We start from the raw sequence: 14,482 nt of genomic DNA on the forward strand, positions 1-14,482 counted from the left end.
GCTGACTGTTCAACAGATGCCCTGTTGCACCCCAGAGGTAGCTGCATGGCAGCTTTCACTACTTCACGGTGTGTTGTGATGCTTAATTAATTAATGTTGAGCACTTTGAAGTCCCAAGTATTATTTATTCATGTTGTCATTCCCTACAGAGCATAATGTTTGATGTCCACAATCTAGAGGTCGTCTGGATGCCTCCTTCCATCTGTGTAAAATTTCTCTGAGTGAGGGTAGAGGGGTGCTGTCAAGCGTGCCAAGGGAAAAGCTACACAGAAGATGCTATTCATAGTGCACGACAACAACTTTATTGAACATAAAGACACATGAACAATACAACATGCCCTATACTCACATGCCAATAGATGGCAATTTTTATCTACTAATGCTCTACAAAAGTGCAGATGCCACTTTTATTGCCTAGAAATTTCATAATAGAGGGAATTCATTCAAGGCTGCACAGAGCGATCTCCAGAGCTTGTGGTTTGAGACAAATAAGCTATCCGTCCTATATCTTATTGCTCACTCGAGCCCCTGCTTGCCGCCTGCCAACAATACCAGCCTTGATCATCTGCGTCTCCCCCAAGCATCTCTGTGCTGTCTCCCACAAGGACCCTTGTGGGTGAGAAAAAGCTCCTAGTCCAAATACAGCCACTGTCTTATCTGCCTTCAAAACTCATTTCTGTTGCAATGCACACAGAAAGCTGCCATCTGCTGGAAGCCGGGCAGATGGCGAGTTGCTATTATGGGCGAGACAGTGTAGCCTAGTGGACGGTGAACTGGATTGGGCATCGGAAGACCTAAGTTTTATTTCTGGCTCTGCCGTTGGCCTGGTGGATGACCTGAGGCAAGTCACTTCACCCCTCAGTGCCTCAGTTTCCCCATTGGGGGTAATGGGATAATGGCTTACCTCCTTTGAGATCTACTGATGGAAAGTATTATAAGAGATAGGAGTTATTATTATAACCACTACTGATTGTCTGAGAACTGCACCCCCAGCCGGGCTGGGCTAAAACATCCCATTGTATTTGTTACCTGTCTTCCTCTATACTTTTTAGTCTTATCCACCTGGTATGTCTCATCTTGTAGCATGTAAGCTATTAGTGGTACAGACTGTCATTTTACTGTATGTTTGTACAGCACCTAACACAATAGGGCACTGACCTGGTAGAGGCTTCTCGGAGCTACACCAATATAAATGTTTGATAATAATAATAAATGGCTGTGCAGATCCCAGTGACCTATTACAATTTTGACACATATATGTTAAATAACACTCATAAAAAGCACATGGAAAGAGTTGCACGGCACCTTGCTGAATTTTTTTTTTCAGCTATGCCTGATACAGTGCTGGAATGGCCCCATGACTCAGAAATGGAGTGAAATGCCAGAAATGTGGAGGTTGCATTCAGATAAAGTTCTAAAAGTTTAGATGCTAATCAGAACCTCATCCAAACCTTGCTGAGGCTCAGTCTTCACCGCCAAACAATGGGTACTGCTTTGCATCAAGCCAGATAATTCCATGTAAAATCCTTGTGGAAACAAGGCACAAATAGTTATTACATCAATGTAGTTAGGTGAGATCAACCCTACACCTAGGGTGACCAGATATCCCGATATTATCAGGACCATCCTAATATTAGGGGCTTTGTCTTCTATAGGCAACTATCCCTTTGCCCTCCCCACAAAAAATAGTGTCCCAATTTTTCACACTTGCTATCTGGTCACCCTATCTACACCCTACCCAACTCGGGATTTACCGCAGCTGGCTACATACAGGTAAAAACTACAGTGCCTTGTCTCCACTAGGGTTTCACACCGACTTAGCTGTCTCTATGGAAAAGCACACCTTTTTCAGCCAAGGCATAGCCTTGTCTGCAAACCTGGGCCTACTGAAGTCAATGGGACTGCTCCATGTGGGTAAAGGTAAGCATGTATGCTTGCAGGATTGAGACCCTAGTCTGTAAATCTCACCGGAATGGGTTGCAATATTCCCAGTAGAGTCCGGTTCAAGTTGGGCTTGGGGTAGTGCAGTATAGCCCTCTTTGCAGGTGTGCCAACAATTCTGGTGGATATGAAAGCAGGAAGCACAAAGGTGCATGTGTGTGTAAATATTTTTCCAAAAGGTCTGCTCTGGTACAGAGAGGAATTAATTCAGGGAAGTCCTATGGCCTGCAGGATACATAGGCTTGGTAGAATTTGATTTTTATATTTTTATCATTTTGATGGATAATATCGATGTTTGTTTACTTTTAAGGCTCTTTTTAATGTTTATACATTTAAATTTTCAGAGTTGGGCAAAATTATGGGGTGTCAGGATTTTTTTCTTCTTCTATTTTTATTGATTTAAATTTTCACTGTCGTGGGAAGTTATGGGAGGTCAGACATTGGGGGGGGGGGTCAGACCCTAATTATTCCATGACAGTAGACAGTGAGATTCCAAAAGTTAAAGCTTTATAACTATTAAAACATGAGTTGTCAATGTCACGTGTGAAAATATACAAAGTAAATATCTTGAAACAAACTCCAGGTTCTCAAGCAGCATTTTTCTTACCTTGCCTATCGGTGAATTTCAATTATCATCAGTAGGAAATATTTTGTCATTGGTTTGTGTGTGTACGATGAAATCAACATTTACCAATAAAAATCCAACCCTTCCAACCCAAGGTATCCAGGAGGTCAGAAAAGATGGTCGCCCTAGTCCCTTCTGACCTTAGAACATATTACATTTTTCTAAAGTTAACTGAATTTCTTGTCATTCATAAAAGGGTTGATTTGAGTTTGGGGGAAAGGTGTGGGCTAGTTCTGGTATCCCCTAGTTACCATGTCTGTTAATAAAGCATGATTGTTGTTTGTGTGGGGAAAATGTCTTTGTACCTTAGTCCAGCTATTACACCACTAGGTGGGGTTTTGAAGACCTCTGGATAACATTTCCCGTGTGCAGAGGGGAGAATTTCACCCACTATGATTTTATTCCGTTCTAAAGTTCATCTGGTCATGCTGAAGTTCATCTGGTCCCTCAAGGCTGTAGCTATTTTCCTTCATGCATACAGCTGGGAAAAGAAGTTGATAGGTTTTTGGATACAGATTTAGGGCCTCATCCGATGATATGGTGTCACCCTCTACTCTCGCTGCCTTCAGCAGGGTCTGCCTTTGCAGGGTCTGGCTCCAAAATTGTGTCCTTTCCCCCACCTCTTCCTGGGATGAAAACATGCAAGTTTTTTTATACTTGAAGGGACAAACCCTCAACTGGTTCAAGGAAGTCAGTGGAACAATGCCATTTTGCAACAGTGGGTGCTCAGCCCCTAAAAAGCAATGTCTGCAAAACAAAGCCAGCTATTTACTTGGTGGGCCAGAATAGCATGTCCATTCTCCCACTGCGTAGCACCTATCTCAGAAGTCCTATTGACTTCAGTGGGATCACTAGTGGTTTAAAATACCCTGATTATCATCAAATAGTGTCACAAGCTGAGCATGCAGAAATACTTTGGGTGAAATTCTGGACCCATCAAAATCAATGGCAAAATTCCCACTGACTTCAATAAGGCCATGTTTTCAGCCATTTGGTCCATAGAGCAAGAGAAATGCTACGTTCCTATTGGGTGAAGTCTTCATATTATAGGGAAAAGACAAATCAGGGCTCCTCCCCTTAGAGTCAACCCAGCAAAGTTAGTCTGGCCTTAATTTAAAAGGTAATACAATCAGTATCTTTCTCAAAAAAGACAATCCAGCCTCCCCAGCTCCAAGCACTTATATTGGGGAACGGTTTCCCATACATTCTATGTGACTGAGACTTTTTTTTTAAATGCTAATTTTGTCGCTGTTTGATTCCAGATGAGTTTAGAAACTGATGATAAGAGAGCACGCACACGATCAAAGTCTATCAGAGGTGAGCCATTTATTCTCCTCCTGTGTGGAATTACATCTGAGGTTAATGTGCTCCGTTTTTTCCAAGCAGGCTCTCCTTTCAGACCCAGAAACACTGCTTCCCCGCCTCCCCCAAACCCAGGAGATCTGTTCACAAAAACAGCTCGAGCAATAAACACTTACACCCCACATAGTATTTAACCTTCCCTCCTCCACCCTGCAAAAAAAAAAAAATCCCTTCCATGCTTAGTTCTATAGGCATCGTGATCGCTTCAGATCAGTTCCAGAGGCTTTCATCATGCATGCTCCGCTGGAGGCTTTGAAGTTGAACATCTGAGAGTGCCTGGCAGAGGCTGTACATGCTGCAGAAGCAAACAGGCCGTCTCATGGCGGGGACTGGAGGACAAATGACTCGTTAATTCAAAGCTTGATTGCTATTTATTTTCCAGCTTTACAAAAAATAATAATGTATATTTCATCCTCTAGATGCCTTTTCCCTACAAAGAAGGGGAAGATGCTGTAATCTATTCTGCAGTGTGTAAAGTCATATCCAGATCATTGGTACCCTGTGTAATGATTACAGATCAACCTCGGAATTTATTTTGTCTCTTTTCTGTGTGTATGGATCTGATGCATTTCAAAGGTCATTGAAAGTGAGGAACTAATAGCACTGGTGAAAATAGAGGGTGATGCGTGAAGGAATTATGCAACTTCATCCACACAGCTGGGCCATTGCGCCTCACTCCACGCTGACCTACATCATTCTCCTTCTAGGCATTTGCTTCCCTCAGAAATCAGATACAGCCAATTGTGCTGAATCGTGCCACATTATGTGGTAGTTTTTGTAATATATATAATGCTCATTAGGGATTATAATGAGACCAGCCTGATTCTGTTTATTTTCCCACCTTAAACCTGCCTGAAACTCATTTAAACCCAGGTCTCCTGATGTGAAAAGGTAATTTCTTGGATAGACCATGCTACTTACTGTTGCCTCCAGTTTGTTGAAGTTTGTGAGTCACTCCATTGAGATTTGGATCCCCCAGAAACCCAATTAGCTCAAACAAACTGAGCAGCTGTGTTATGCCTTTTAGCCTGTGCCACATGGCATGTTTCCTTTTTTTTTCTTTTTTCTTTTTCTTTTTCCTGGCTGTTTGGATTCCTGGCTGGACATCAGGTTTTCAGTAAAGATCCAGTAATGTCATCTGTATTACTCAGAAATGAAGAATCATCCCTAAAAATCTAGAGCCTGGGCTATCGTTACAAAAGGGATTAAAATGAGAAACTAGAAAAATGCAAATGTAGAAAACTATTTCAAATGCATATGAACTGCCAAAAAACTGAAGAGACATGAGAGAACTCAGTCAGTTCCTTTACCAGTAGAGGTCCAGATCCTGAGCTGGTTTAAATCAAGGTAGCTCAATTGATTTCAATATTGCCATGCTAGTTTACACCAGCTAAGAATCTGGCTCAGTGTGCGTGTGTGTTTGTGTCTACACAGAGATGTAGGCCCTTTCCCTGAAAACACTACATGCTTAATTGTAACACGCTTAAAGTTAAGCATGTGTGTAAGTGTTAGCAGGTTGAGGGCTGCAGACAGTTTATGCTTTTCTATTTACTATGTAGCCTTGCATAGTTTACGATCGAGCATGACTTAGCTCAGCAGTGGCAGAGGAATCTGTGTTTTTACTCACGGCCTTGTTTCTTTCCACTCTTGTTTCCTGTCCCTCTGCTCAGTGCCCACGGAACTCATAGGACAGGAGGTGAGGTAAGAAAATTTTCTTCTCAGCCTCATAGCTTGGGGAGGGAGAGGGATTCTGGCCCATTCCTTAAGGAAATAAAAGCTGTGGAAAGCATTAGACGGGGCAAATCTATTACCAAGCCCAGGCCCAACCCTAACTCCTCCCGCAGCCCCTTCTTCTGCCCCTCCCACTTGGCGAGTCCCATTCTATGGCTATAGGGAAGGGGAAGAAAAATGAACAGGATTTTAGCTGTGTTACAGTTTCCTGTACATCATGTAGCCAGACACTCAGGGCTTGGCCCTAGGTAAGTCCCCTTTGCACCAGCCCAGAGTGAAAAGGGACCCTAGGAGGGTAAGGGAATCCCCGGAGTTATAGCAGATTGAAACAGGAGGGGAGAGCTCTCATTGAACCAGTGTAGGGGAAAGCTGTAAGGGAACACTGCTTACGCACGCCAGGCAGAAGAGAGGGAGCTGCCCTCTGCACTTCCCCATTCCCACTTACTTTAATGGCGGGGAATCTGGCTTTTACCATCCACTACCCCCTCCATGCAAGGTGCATTCTGTGGTGGGCTGAGGGCAGGAGGCGGCCGGATAAGGATGAGAAGGAGCAATCTTTGGCTGGCAGGGAAGCCCCGGGGGGACTGTTCCAGCTGGTGTTAATTAGAGCAGCCCTGTGACTGCCCTATTGCTAGGCCCCACTCCAGCCCATAACCAGTCCCAGGAGCAAAGGAGGTGAAATGATGCACCAAGGGCTAACTCAGCCAAGGATCCAGCCCCCAGAGGGAATTGCATCCTTAAATAATGGCACTTGGAAAAGTATCGTTATGTACAATGGTTAAAAGCAAACCTCCCCTTCCGTCTCTTGTGTCCTCCCCCTGCTCCCATTCCTGGATCATTCTCTGGTTCCCTTCCCCTCTTGTCACTTCTGTCCTCCTCCCCTATCGATGTTCCTGGTCTCTGTCTCTCCTTCCATCCCCTCCCCTGCCTTACAGGATGGATTTTAAAATTATTTAGCCCCACAGGTACAGGATAAGATTTTCCATCGGTAAAGATCTGATGCCCACTCCCCACGTCAGCCTGGTCATCCCTTAGCCCGATGACTGAGATGTTCAGGAGGTCCTGTTGTTCATTTGATGTAGCTTGCATGCTAGCAACAGCAAGAGAAAAAACTGGAGCAAACCGTTGCAGTCTTACGAAGCTTTTTATTATAAATCACTGGCTTCTGGATCTCTCAGATCTCTGTAAAACTGACATAAGTGCTTATGCAAGAGGAGGATTCACTAACCTGGGCATGTGCTAATGGCAGGGGCTGCATTTTCTAGTGACCTCTATTAGAAAGCTTTCCATGTCAAAGAGTAATTGGAGCTTAACTGTCCTAATTTCTTCGAGTTTCTGCTCCTACGCTCTGCTATGACTCCTAAGAGACTAGCATGGGGGATGCTGGGCATTACACTTCCCTAACTTTTATTGCTGAATACTCGAGTGGAGGTGGTAATTGAAGCAGGTGACATATTTCAGGGGCAGCACAGAGTGCTCCACACAGCCATCTCTGCAGCTGTCACCTAATTGCCTGATTAACTGGACGATTAATCGACTAATTGGAAGCTAGGCATCGTCTGCATGACAATAAGAAGGCTTTTGTAAAAGTATTAAAGCTCTTGAGAGAGAGAGAGAAATTGGTGAATGTTGTAAAGAAGGGAGAACCATTAACAAACCATGGAGCCCTTTGCCACTCATGACCCCTGCCAAGATGTAAGAAATTTCCATCTCTAAGGATTTCACAAATCAAAGTCCTAGGCCAAGATTGAATGACCTGGCATTCCAGAAAGCACTGAGCGCCCACCCTCTGAATATTGGACACCTTTGAAGTTGTCTAAAGCTAGGCACCAAAAATTGAGCCATCTAAAATCACGAGTCACTTTAGATACATTTGGCTCAGATCCTCTGGGCTATTATCTTTTTTTTTTTTTAACCACAGGCTGTAATTTACTGCCTTAAAAAGGGGAATCAGCCTTAACTGATTCAGCAAAGTTTAGAAATGCTCATAACATCTTCATCAGAGCTGTTCTTGTTCCACACTAAATAAGCCTTTTTATTTTTTCAGGCAAGTCATTGCTAGCTTAACCACTGCGCTGCGTGCAGTCACTTAGAGTGTGTCTGGGGCTGTTCAGAACAGAGCAATCTCAGTCATGACTGAAGGCAATTCAAATTAAATAGACTTTAAGATCATCAGTAAAGGGGAGGGGGACCTTCTTCCAATTATGCACATTAGCCTGGAGAGATCTTCTTATGTATGATCTCGAGCATGTCACTTGGAAGAATCCTCTGAGCTGCCACTTCCACTCATACGAGGAACCCCGTGAAAGGTGCAGTTTGGTTTGAGCATATGCACCGGACAAAGGCTAGGAGGCCAAAGAGAACACTGTGCATCCTCCCAGTTGATCGCGTGAGTTAAAGGAGGATCATCACCTCAGATATAAAGCAGGTCACAAGTCAGTTTATTGCAAAAGGCAGCCCTGGGGTTTCAATGTTACAAGGACATGTAGCAGGACCAGGAGGGTTTTGAGACAAGATAGGTCTAAGACCTTGCTGGGAGTTCAGATTTTTGAGTCTCTGGCTTCAGCTTTCCTGCCGGTCAGCAAGCTCCCAAACACAAAATGAACAGGGCAGTGCTTCTGTTCTCCTAGGGCTCCCTGCCCTGAATTCTGGTCAGCAAAGTGTGGCACTGCATCAGCTTCCATCTGGACCTTGGCCAGGAGTTAACCCTCAGAACTGCCTGGCTCAGCTGGGCTAGTTCATAGGGACACCCGTGGGGGGAGGAGGGGAGGGAAGATCCTGAAGAGTTGCTGCCGTTTCAGCAGCCAGCAGGTGGCAAGGGCCTGGCACAGGGCACACTGCACATGCAGAGCAGGACCTGGGTGCCGGCCGCAGCACCACTCCCCGCCACATCGTGCACGGATGCTAGTTACGAGATCACTATGCGTGCGGCGGCATGTGCGCTCAGCAAACCCCCCTGGCAAGTTGCATCTTGTGACCAGCAACTGGCAAGAGAGTTGAGAAACCAGCCAGGCCAGTCAAAAAGTGGTCAAGCCGTGTCCCAGGTGGTCCCCCTTGCTTTGCAGCCTCTGGCAGTAGCCAAAGCCTAATGTACATCCGCCAGGGAAACTGGCTGAAGCTGCTTTTCAGCCTTTGGAGCCCCTATAATTCCTGAAGACTGGGCTATCTGTAGGGGTGACATTTACCAGTGCAGAGGAACTATGCAAAGCAGCATCTTCCACTTCAGTCCGTCTAAGGGCTGAGTAGTGCCTAAGGTTTCTGGAGCCCTCTGCACTGAGATTGCCGCTTCAGCTGAGCAGAAGCCAGGGCAGGGGAGCTTGTGAATTTTGTCCAACATGCTCTGACTCCTATCACCAAAGGCCTGGCTTCCCATGTCCATTCCTCAACCTGGCCTCCTCAATAGGTCCCCCATTCCTAGCATCCTCAAACAATGCTTGTCTGACAAGCCATAAAACGAAATTTTAAAAAATGATTTATTTTATGCACTAGTGAAAAAAAAAATAAAACAACAACAAAACTAAACAGTGACCGTGGGAGGCAGGGTACGGTAGTTGTCTTGGGTTTAAAGGCTTGCTTTTACACATGCAAATCTTTAATTAAACATACTCATAAAACTATAATGAACCGTTCATTTAATTAAATGAGGTGACTCATTTCATTAATTTTTAGCAAACTGCAAAGCCGCCATCCTGCCCTCCTTGCTTGGAATTCAAAGGGATGAAATGAACTATTTAAAGGAAATTATCTTCCCGTTTGCAGTTTTTGTTCCTTCTGCACAGATTCTTTTTAACTCTCCATAGTTTATATATTTTAATTAAAACGCATTCTCCAAGTCATCGCCATTCTTGTTGCTTGATTGTTTCCCTCTCAAGCTGCCCTACCCCAGGATGTAATGGCTCAGGACACATCCGTGGAAAGTATGCAAGACACAGAAGGTAAGATTTGGTCTGGAGGATTTCCAGTCTAAGGAACCTCAATGCCAGTGGTAGAGAGAGATGTAAGAATCAAGACAGACTGACCCTGATCCAGCTCCATTGACTACAATGGGAGTTGGATCAGGGTCCTAAATGAGCTTTACCAAACTCACAGCTGATGCGGAAAGGAATACACTGTGTTGCTATACAATGGGTTTATTAATTCTGCTGAGATGTCTTCAGGCTGAAGACTTGGTCTGCTTGCTACTTGCATGCATGGTAGAGGGGAATGGGGTGGGAAATAATAGTTTTTTTGGCTGCCTTGGAGTCCATTCTTCTGCTAACAGATTTTTCATCAGTGCATTATACTGTGCACATCTGGACTCCTGGTGCCCATGAGTTAAATATGCCACTATGGCTGGATCTGAATACCAGTTCTAGTTTTATAGCTAGAAGCAACCAACAGCCTTTAGTATCCAACAGTGTCCAAGGTAGAAACAACTGGGCCTAGCGTAAATTGTGATGGCAGATATAAGATGCAGGGGTGTCCAACCTGAGCCTGAGAAGGAGACAGAATTTACCAATGTACATTGCCAAAGAGCCACAGTAATACGTCAGCAGCCCCCCAGCAGCTCTCCCACCCTGCTCCCAGCACCTCCCACCCACCGGCAGCCCCGCCAATCAGCACCTCCCCCTCCCTCCTTCCCTGCACCTCCCGATCCGCTGTTTTGTGGCGTGCAGGAGGCTTGGGGGAGGGGAGGGGGAAGGAAACGAGGGCATGGCAGGATCAGGGGAGGGGACGGGAAGGGGTGGAGAGGAGGAAGGCCTGTGGCAGAGCCAGAGGTTGAGCAGTGAGCAACCCCTGGCACATTGGAAAGTTGGCGCCAGCCCAGGAGTCGGTGCCTGTACAAGGAGCCGCAGGTTAACTTCTGAAGAGCCGCATGTGGCTCCGGAGCCCCAGGTTGGCCACCCCTGATAAGATGCCATAGGACTAAATGTTTTTACTGGGTTATACGAACTCCCAGTGATCTCTGAGCGAAAACTGAGTAAAGGCATCAGGAGCTGGCCCATTCATAGGTGAGTTTCTTTAGAGAAGAGTGAAAAAGAATGAAGGCCAGATCTGCAGCTTGGTCAACAGAGCTAGGACATATAAACCAGCTGAAGACCTGGCCCTCCCTATGCATTGCCCATTTCTCTTTAGTCCTTAAAGGACTTTTTTACCTCTTGCTTCATTGATAAAGCCTCCATTTCTGAGGTCTTGCTCAGACATGCCTCCCTCATGCAATGAGTCCTCTTTCCCTCTAGTTTACAAAGCTGCCCTCTAGCAAAGAAGAGGAAACTTCAGGATGCTGAGGCCGAGCACCTGGTGTCAAAGAGAAAATCCCATCCCCTGAAGCTGGCCCTTGATGAAGGTTACAACGTGGACAGCGATGGGAGCGAGGAGACAGAGGTGAAGGAGGAGTCTGTCACTGACGAATCAGAGGGGACTTTGGAGGAGGAAGAGGCAGAGACGATAGAACAGGAGGAGACCCCCAGCCCTGAGCCAGCAGAAGGTGCTTTATCATTATTGATTGCAGAGCTTATTTTACAGATGGAAACAGGGAAGTGAGTGTTAATAGTGAAGAGTTATAGCACCTCTGAATTATGTATAGGATGGGTTCTTCCATTATTATATTTAGTGGAAGAACAACAGAAAAGACCTGTTTAATCTGAGAAGGGATGTTCCTGGCTATGCTGGTCACAGACTGTCTCCAACATCTTAAAAATAAGAGTTTTTCCATCAGTGACGATTCCTGGGGAAGGAACTATGTAGAGTATAAAAGCATTTCTCTGTGTGGCTCAATAGGTAAAGCAATGGGAAAGGCAACTTGGAGTCTTGGATCCTGATCCAGAGACAGGTTATGAGCTTCTCTATTGTCTTCAGCCTGTGGAACTCATTGCCGGAGGATGTTGTGAAGACCAAAACTATAACAGGGTTCAAAAAAGAACTAGATAAGTTCATGGAGGATAGGTCCATCAATGGCTATTAGCCAGGATGGGCAGGGATGCAACACCATTCTCTGCCAGAAGCTGGGTATGGACGACAGGGGATGGATCACTTGATGATTACCTGTTCTGTTCATTCCCTCTGGGGCACCTGACATTGGCCACTGTTGGAAGAAAGGATATTGGGCTAGATGGACCATTTGTCTGACCCAGGATGACTGTTCTTATGCTCAGTGGTCACAGAGTAAGACTCCTAGGTCCAAATTCATGCCACCTTCATGGGCTTTGGGAGGAGGTGTATGTGCGTAACCAGGGAAGAGTTTTGGCCCTCGGATCTTAGCCTTCTCCCATATCTCTTTCCTTGTAAATGTATTCATGCATTATGGACCTCTGTTTATTAAGGCAATTTGCATCAGCCTCCAATGGAGTGCTCTTTAGCATGAAAACATCACCTTGGGCTAGTGCAGGCAACATGCAAAAATGTGTAGCTGATGGTTTCTGATGGCTCAGTGGAGAAAATAGATATCTGAAGGTGTTGCTCATCTTATCAGTGGGAATCATTTTAAAATGGAAATCCCTTTTTTTACCTGCTATTACTAAATGCATTAAATCAGGTTCACCCAGGGCATAACAGCAAGACTTGGGGTTCAATTAAGCTGAAAGGAGACAAAAAGTTCTTTATGAGCTTATAATGTTTTTTCTTCTTCCTTTTTGCAGTAAGAAGCCCAGCAAAATCATCACGCTATGGACAAAATGCAGCTACCAGTACACCCGGCCCTAGCAAGGCCAATTACAGCAGCTATCAAGAAATCATTGCCAACTCTCTCCTAAATCTAGGCCAAATAGCAGAAGAAACCCTTGCAATAGAGGGGCAGCTGCCTGAAAATGAACTGCAGGTCTCCAAGCCTCCTGTTAATGTTGTGCACCTGGTTCACGAAGGGGCGGAAGAAGAGGTGGTCGAGGAGGAATGTGACAAGGAAATTATCATCCAAACTGAGGATGCAGAGGAAGTTATTGAGGTCACTAGCGAACGTAGCAGTGAATTGTGTCCAGAGCATCGGGACGACATGAACTGTGAGGAGTCCTGCAAGTTGCAAAAGGCCATGCAAGCAGAAGCAGAAGAGGAAGAAGAGGAGGAGGAGGAAGAGGAGGAGGAGGAGGAAGAAGAAGAAGAAGAAGAGGAGGAGGAAGAAGAGGAGGAGGAGGAGGAGGAAGAGGAAGAAGAGGAGGAGATAGCACCTGAAGTGATCTGTGAAGAAACTCCTCAGACATCTCGGGACTCCCAGAAAACCCACTGTGAAGGGCGGTTCAGCCCAAAACCTGAGTACTCGGTCATCGTGGAGGTCAGATCAGATGACGACAAAGATGACGATGCTCGGTCCCAGAAATCTGCCGTGACCGATGAGTCTGAAATGTACGACATGATGACCAGAGGGAACCTGGGGCTGCTGGAGCAGGCCATTGCACTCAAAGCTGAGCAGGTTAAGATCATGAGGGAGCCCAGCCGCCTGCCAGGGGAGCATGTAAAGCATTTCCAGGTGGACGAAAAACAAAACAAACCTTTGGACACTATCAGAAAGAACTACTACAGCAAAGGTGGAGTATCTGAACAACCTTCCATGCACCATCTTTCTCCCCAGCAGCCTTGGACTGTGAAAGAATCTGAGCTTCACTGCTAAGTGTCCCATGAAAACTACCTGGTTGTGGATTTTCAAGCTCGGTTTGGTGATTGAGCCACATAGTTCCTGTTACTCTCAGTGGGAATTGCGTGGCAAGTCCCCTAGTTGGCTTTGAAAATCTCAACCTGTACCTCTAAGACAGAAATGGCAAAAACGATGCAGAGTGGATAATCTGGGAGACTATTTATATTCATTTTATTTCTTTCCATTTATTAAAATGTTCCCACCCAGTCTTCTGGCTATGAAGTCTTCCCAGTGTCAATTAAAACCAAAATCCAAACGAGAGGACCCTCCAAAATAAACTCAGAACAAAAACTCTCCCACCAGTGCCATCCTTCTGCTCATTTTTCCCATTCCAGAAAAAGCCCATGAGACCAGATACTATGGACCTTGTGGCCTGATTTTAAGGTCATTTGGACTTTGGTGCCATAATTTACTTGAGCAATAGATAAGTAGAAGCCTTCTCCATGGGGGCCATGATGTACATATTGAATAGACAGGTGGAGAAAGTTCCACCAATATCCTCAATCCATCAGTTTCATCAGAATCTTTAATCAGCACCAGTTTACTTTTAAATAGATTTTTGAACTAAAACTATAAAGAAAAGCAGGAGACAGGAACCACCTGATTCCATGCACACCTCTCCTACTGAGAGTTTGTTGTCCTCTTTCCTAGCACAAGACAGGTTTCTTTTAAAAAAAAAAAAGTGTGGGGGGGAATATTTGCCAATGTTTCCCCCTTTTCATTTTTGAAATTAAAAATTTTAACAATTTTTGAAATTGAAACACAAACAAAATCAACCAGCTCTATCGATTTCCATTTGAAAATTGACTGAAAACTTTCATGAAGAATTTCATGTAAAATGTTCCTAATTTATGAATGAATGAATTAATTAATGTTCAAATTTCAAAACTATTAAAATGTGAAACATTTCAACTACTTCTGCATAGGACTCGTATGAAAATATCAACCTGAAAACTAATGCAGTTCACATATTTTTGAAGCAGGGTATCACCTGCTAAGCCTTTCTGAATTCTGCAGGAAGTACTAGACCGTAAGTGGGCAGGCCTATAGAAACTGAAGCCTGGCCTAAGATCAATAACTTCTTTTGGCTTGGCTCGGTCCATGATTGAATATGAGCCAGTGGGATTATCCTGTCATAATTCTTAGATGGCCTCACTGACCTTATATAGCACATTACAGGATACATTTTCAGCCACACTGAGCATGGCCTCCCTTTCGTA

The 14,482-nt window shown here is 44.8% G+C and overlaps 1 protein-coding gene across 8 annotated transcripts in view; it reads left to right on the forward strand.

Moving 5' to 3' along the window:
• MYT1 (myelin transcription factor 1) overlaps nt 1–14,482 on the forward strand; it is a 113,585-nt gene that overhangs the window by 54,389 nt on the left and 44,714 nt on the right. For all 8 annotated transcript variants that reach the window (XM_084646151.1, XM_084646152.1, XM_084646158.1 and 5 more), the window contains 5 exons: nt 3,829–3,883; nt 5,599–5,629; nt 9,532–9,594; nt 10,879–11,126; nt 12,277–13,155. In XM_084646151.1, the coding sequence (XP_084502277.1) occupies nt 3,829–3,883; nt 5,599–5,629; nt 9,532–9,594; nt 10,879–11,126; nt 12,277–13,155 (1,276 nt within the window). The remainder of the gene's footprint in view (nt 1–3,828; nt 3,884–5,598; nt 5,630–9,531; nt 9,595–10,878; nt 11,127–12,276; nt 13,156–14,482) is intronic.

This window comes from Lepidochelys olivacea, assembly GCF_965140295.1.
Source record: "Lepidochelys olivacea isolate rLepOli2 genome assembly, chromosome: 13".
NCBI classification, from domain to species: Eukaryota; Metazoa; Chordata; order Testudines; family Cheloniidae; genus Lepidochelys; species Lepidochelys olivacea.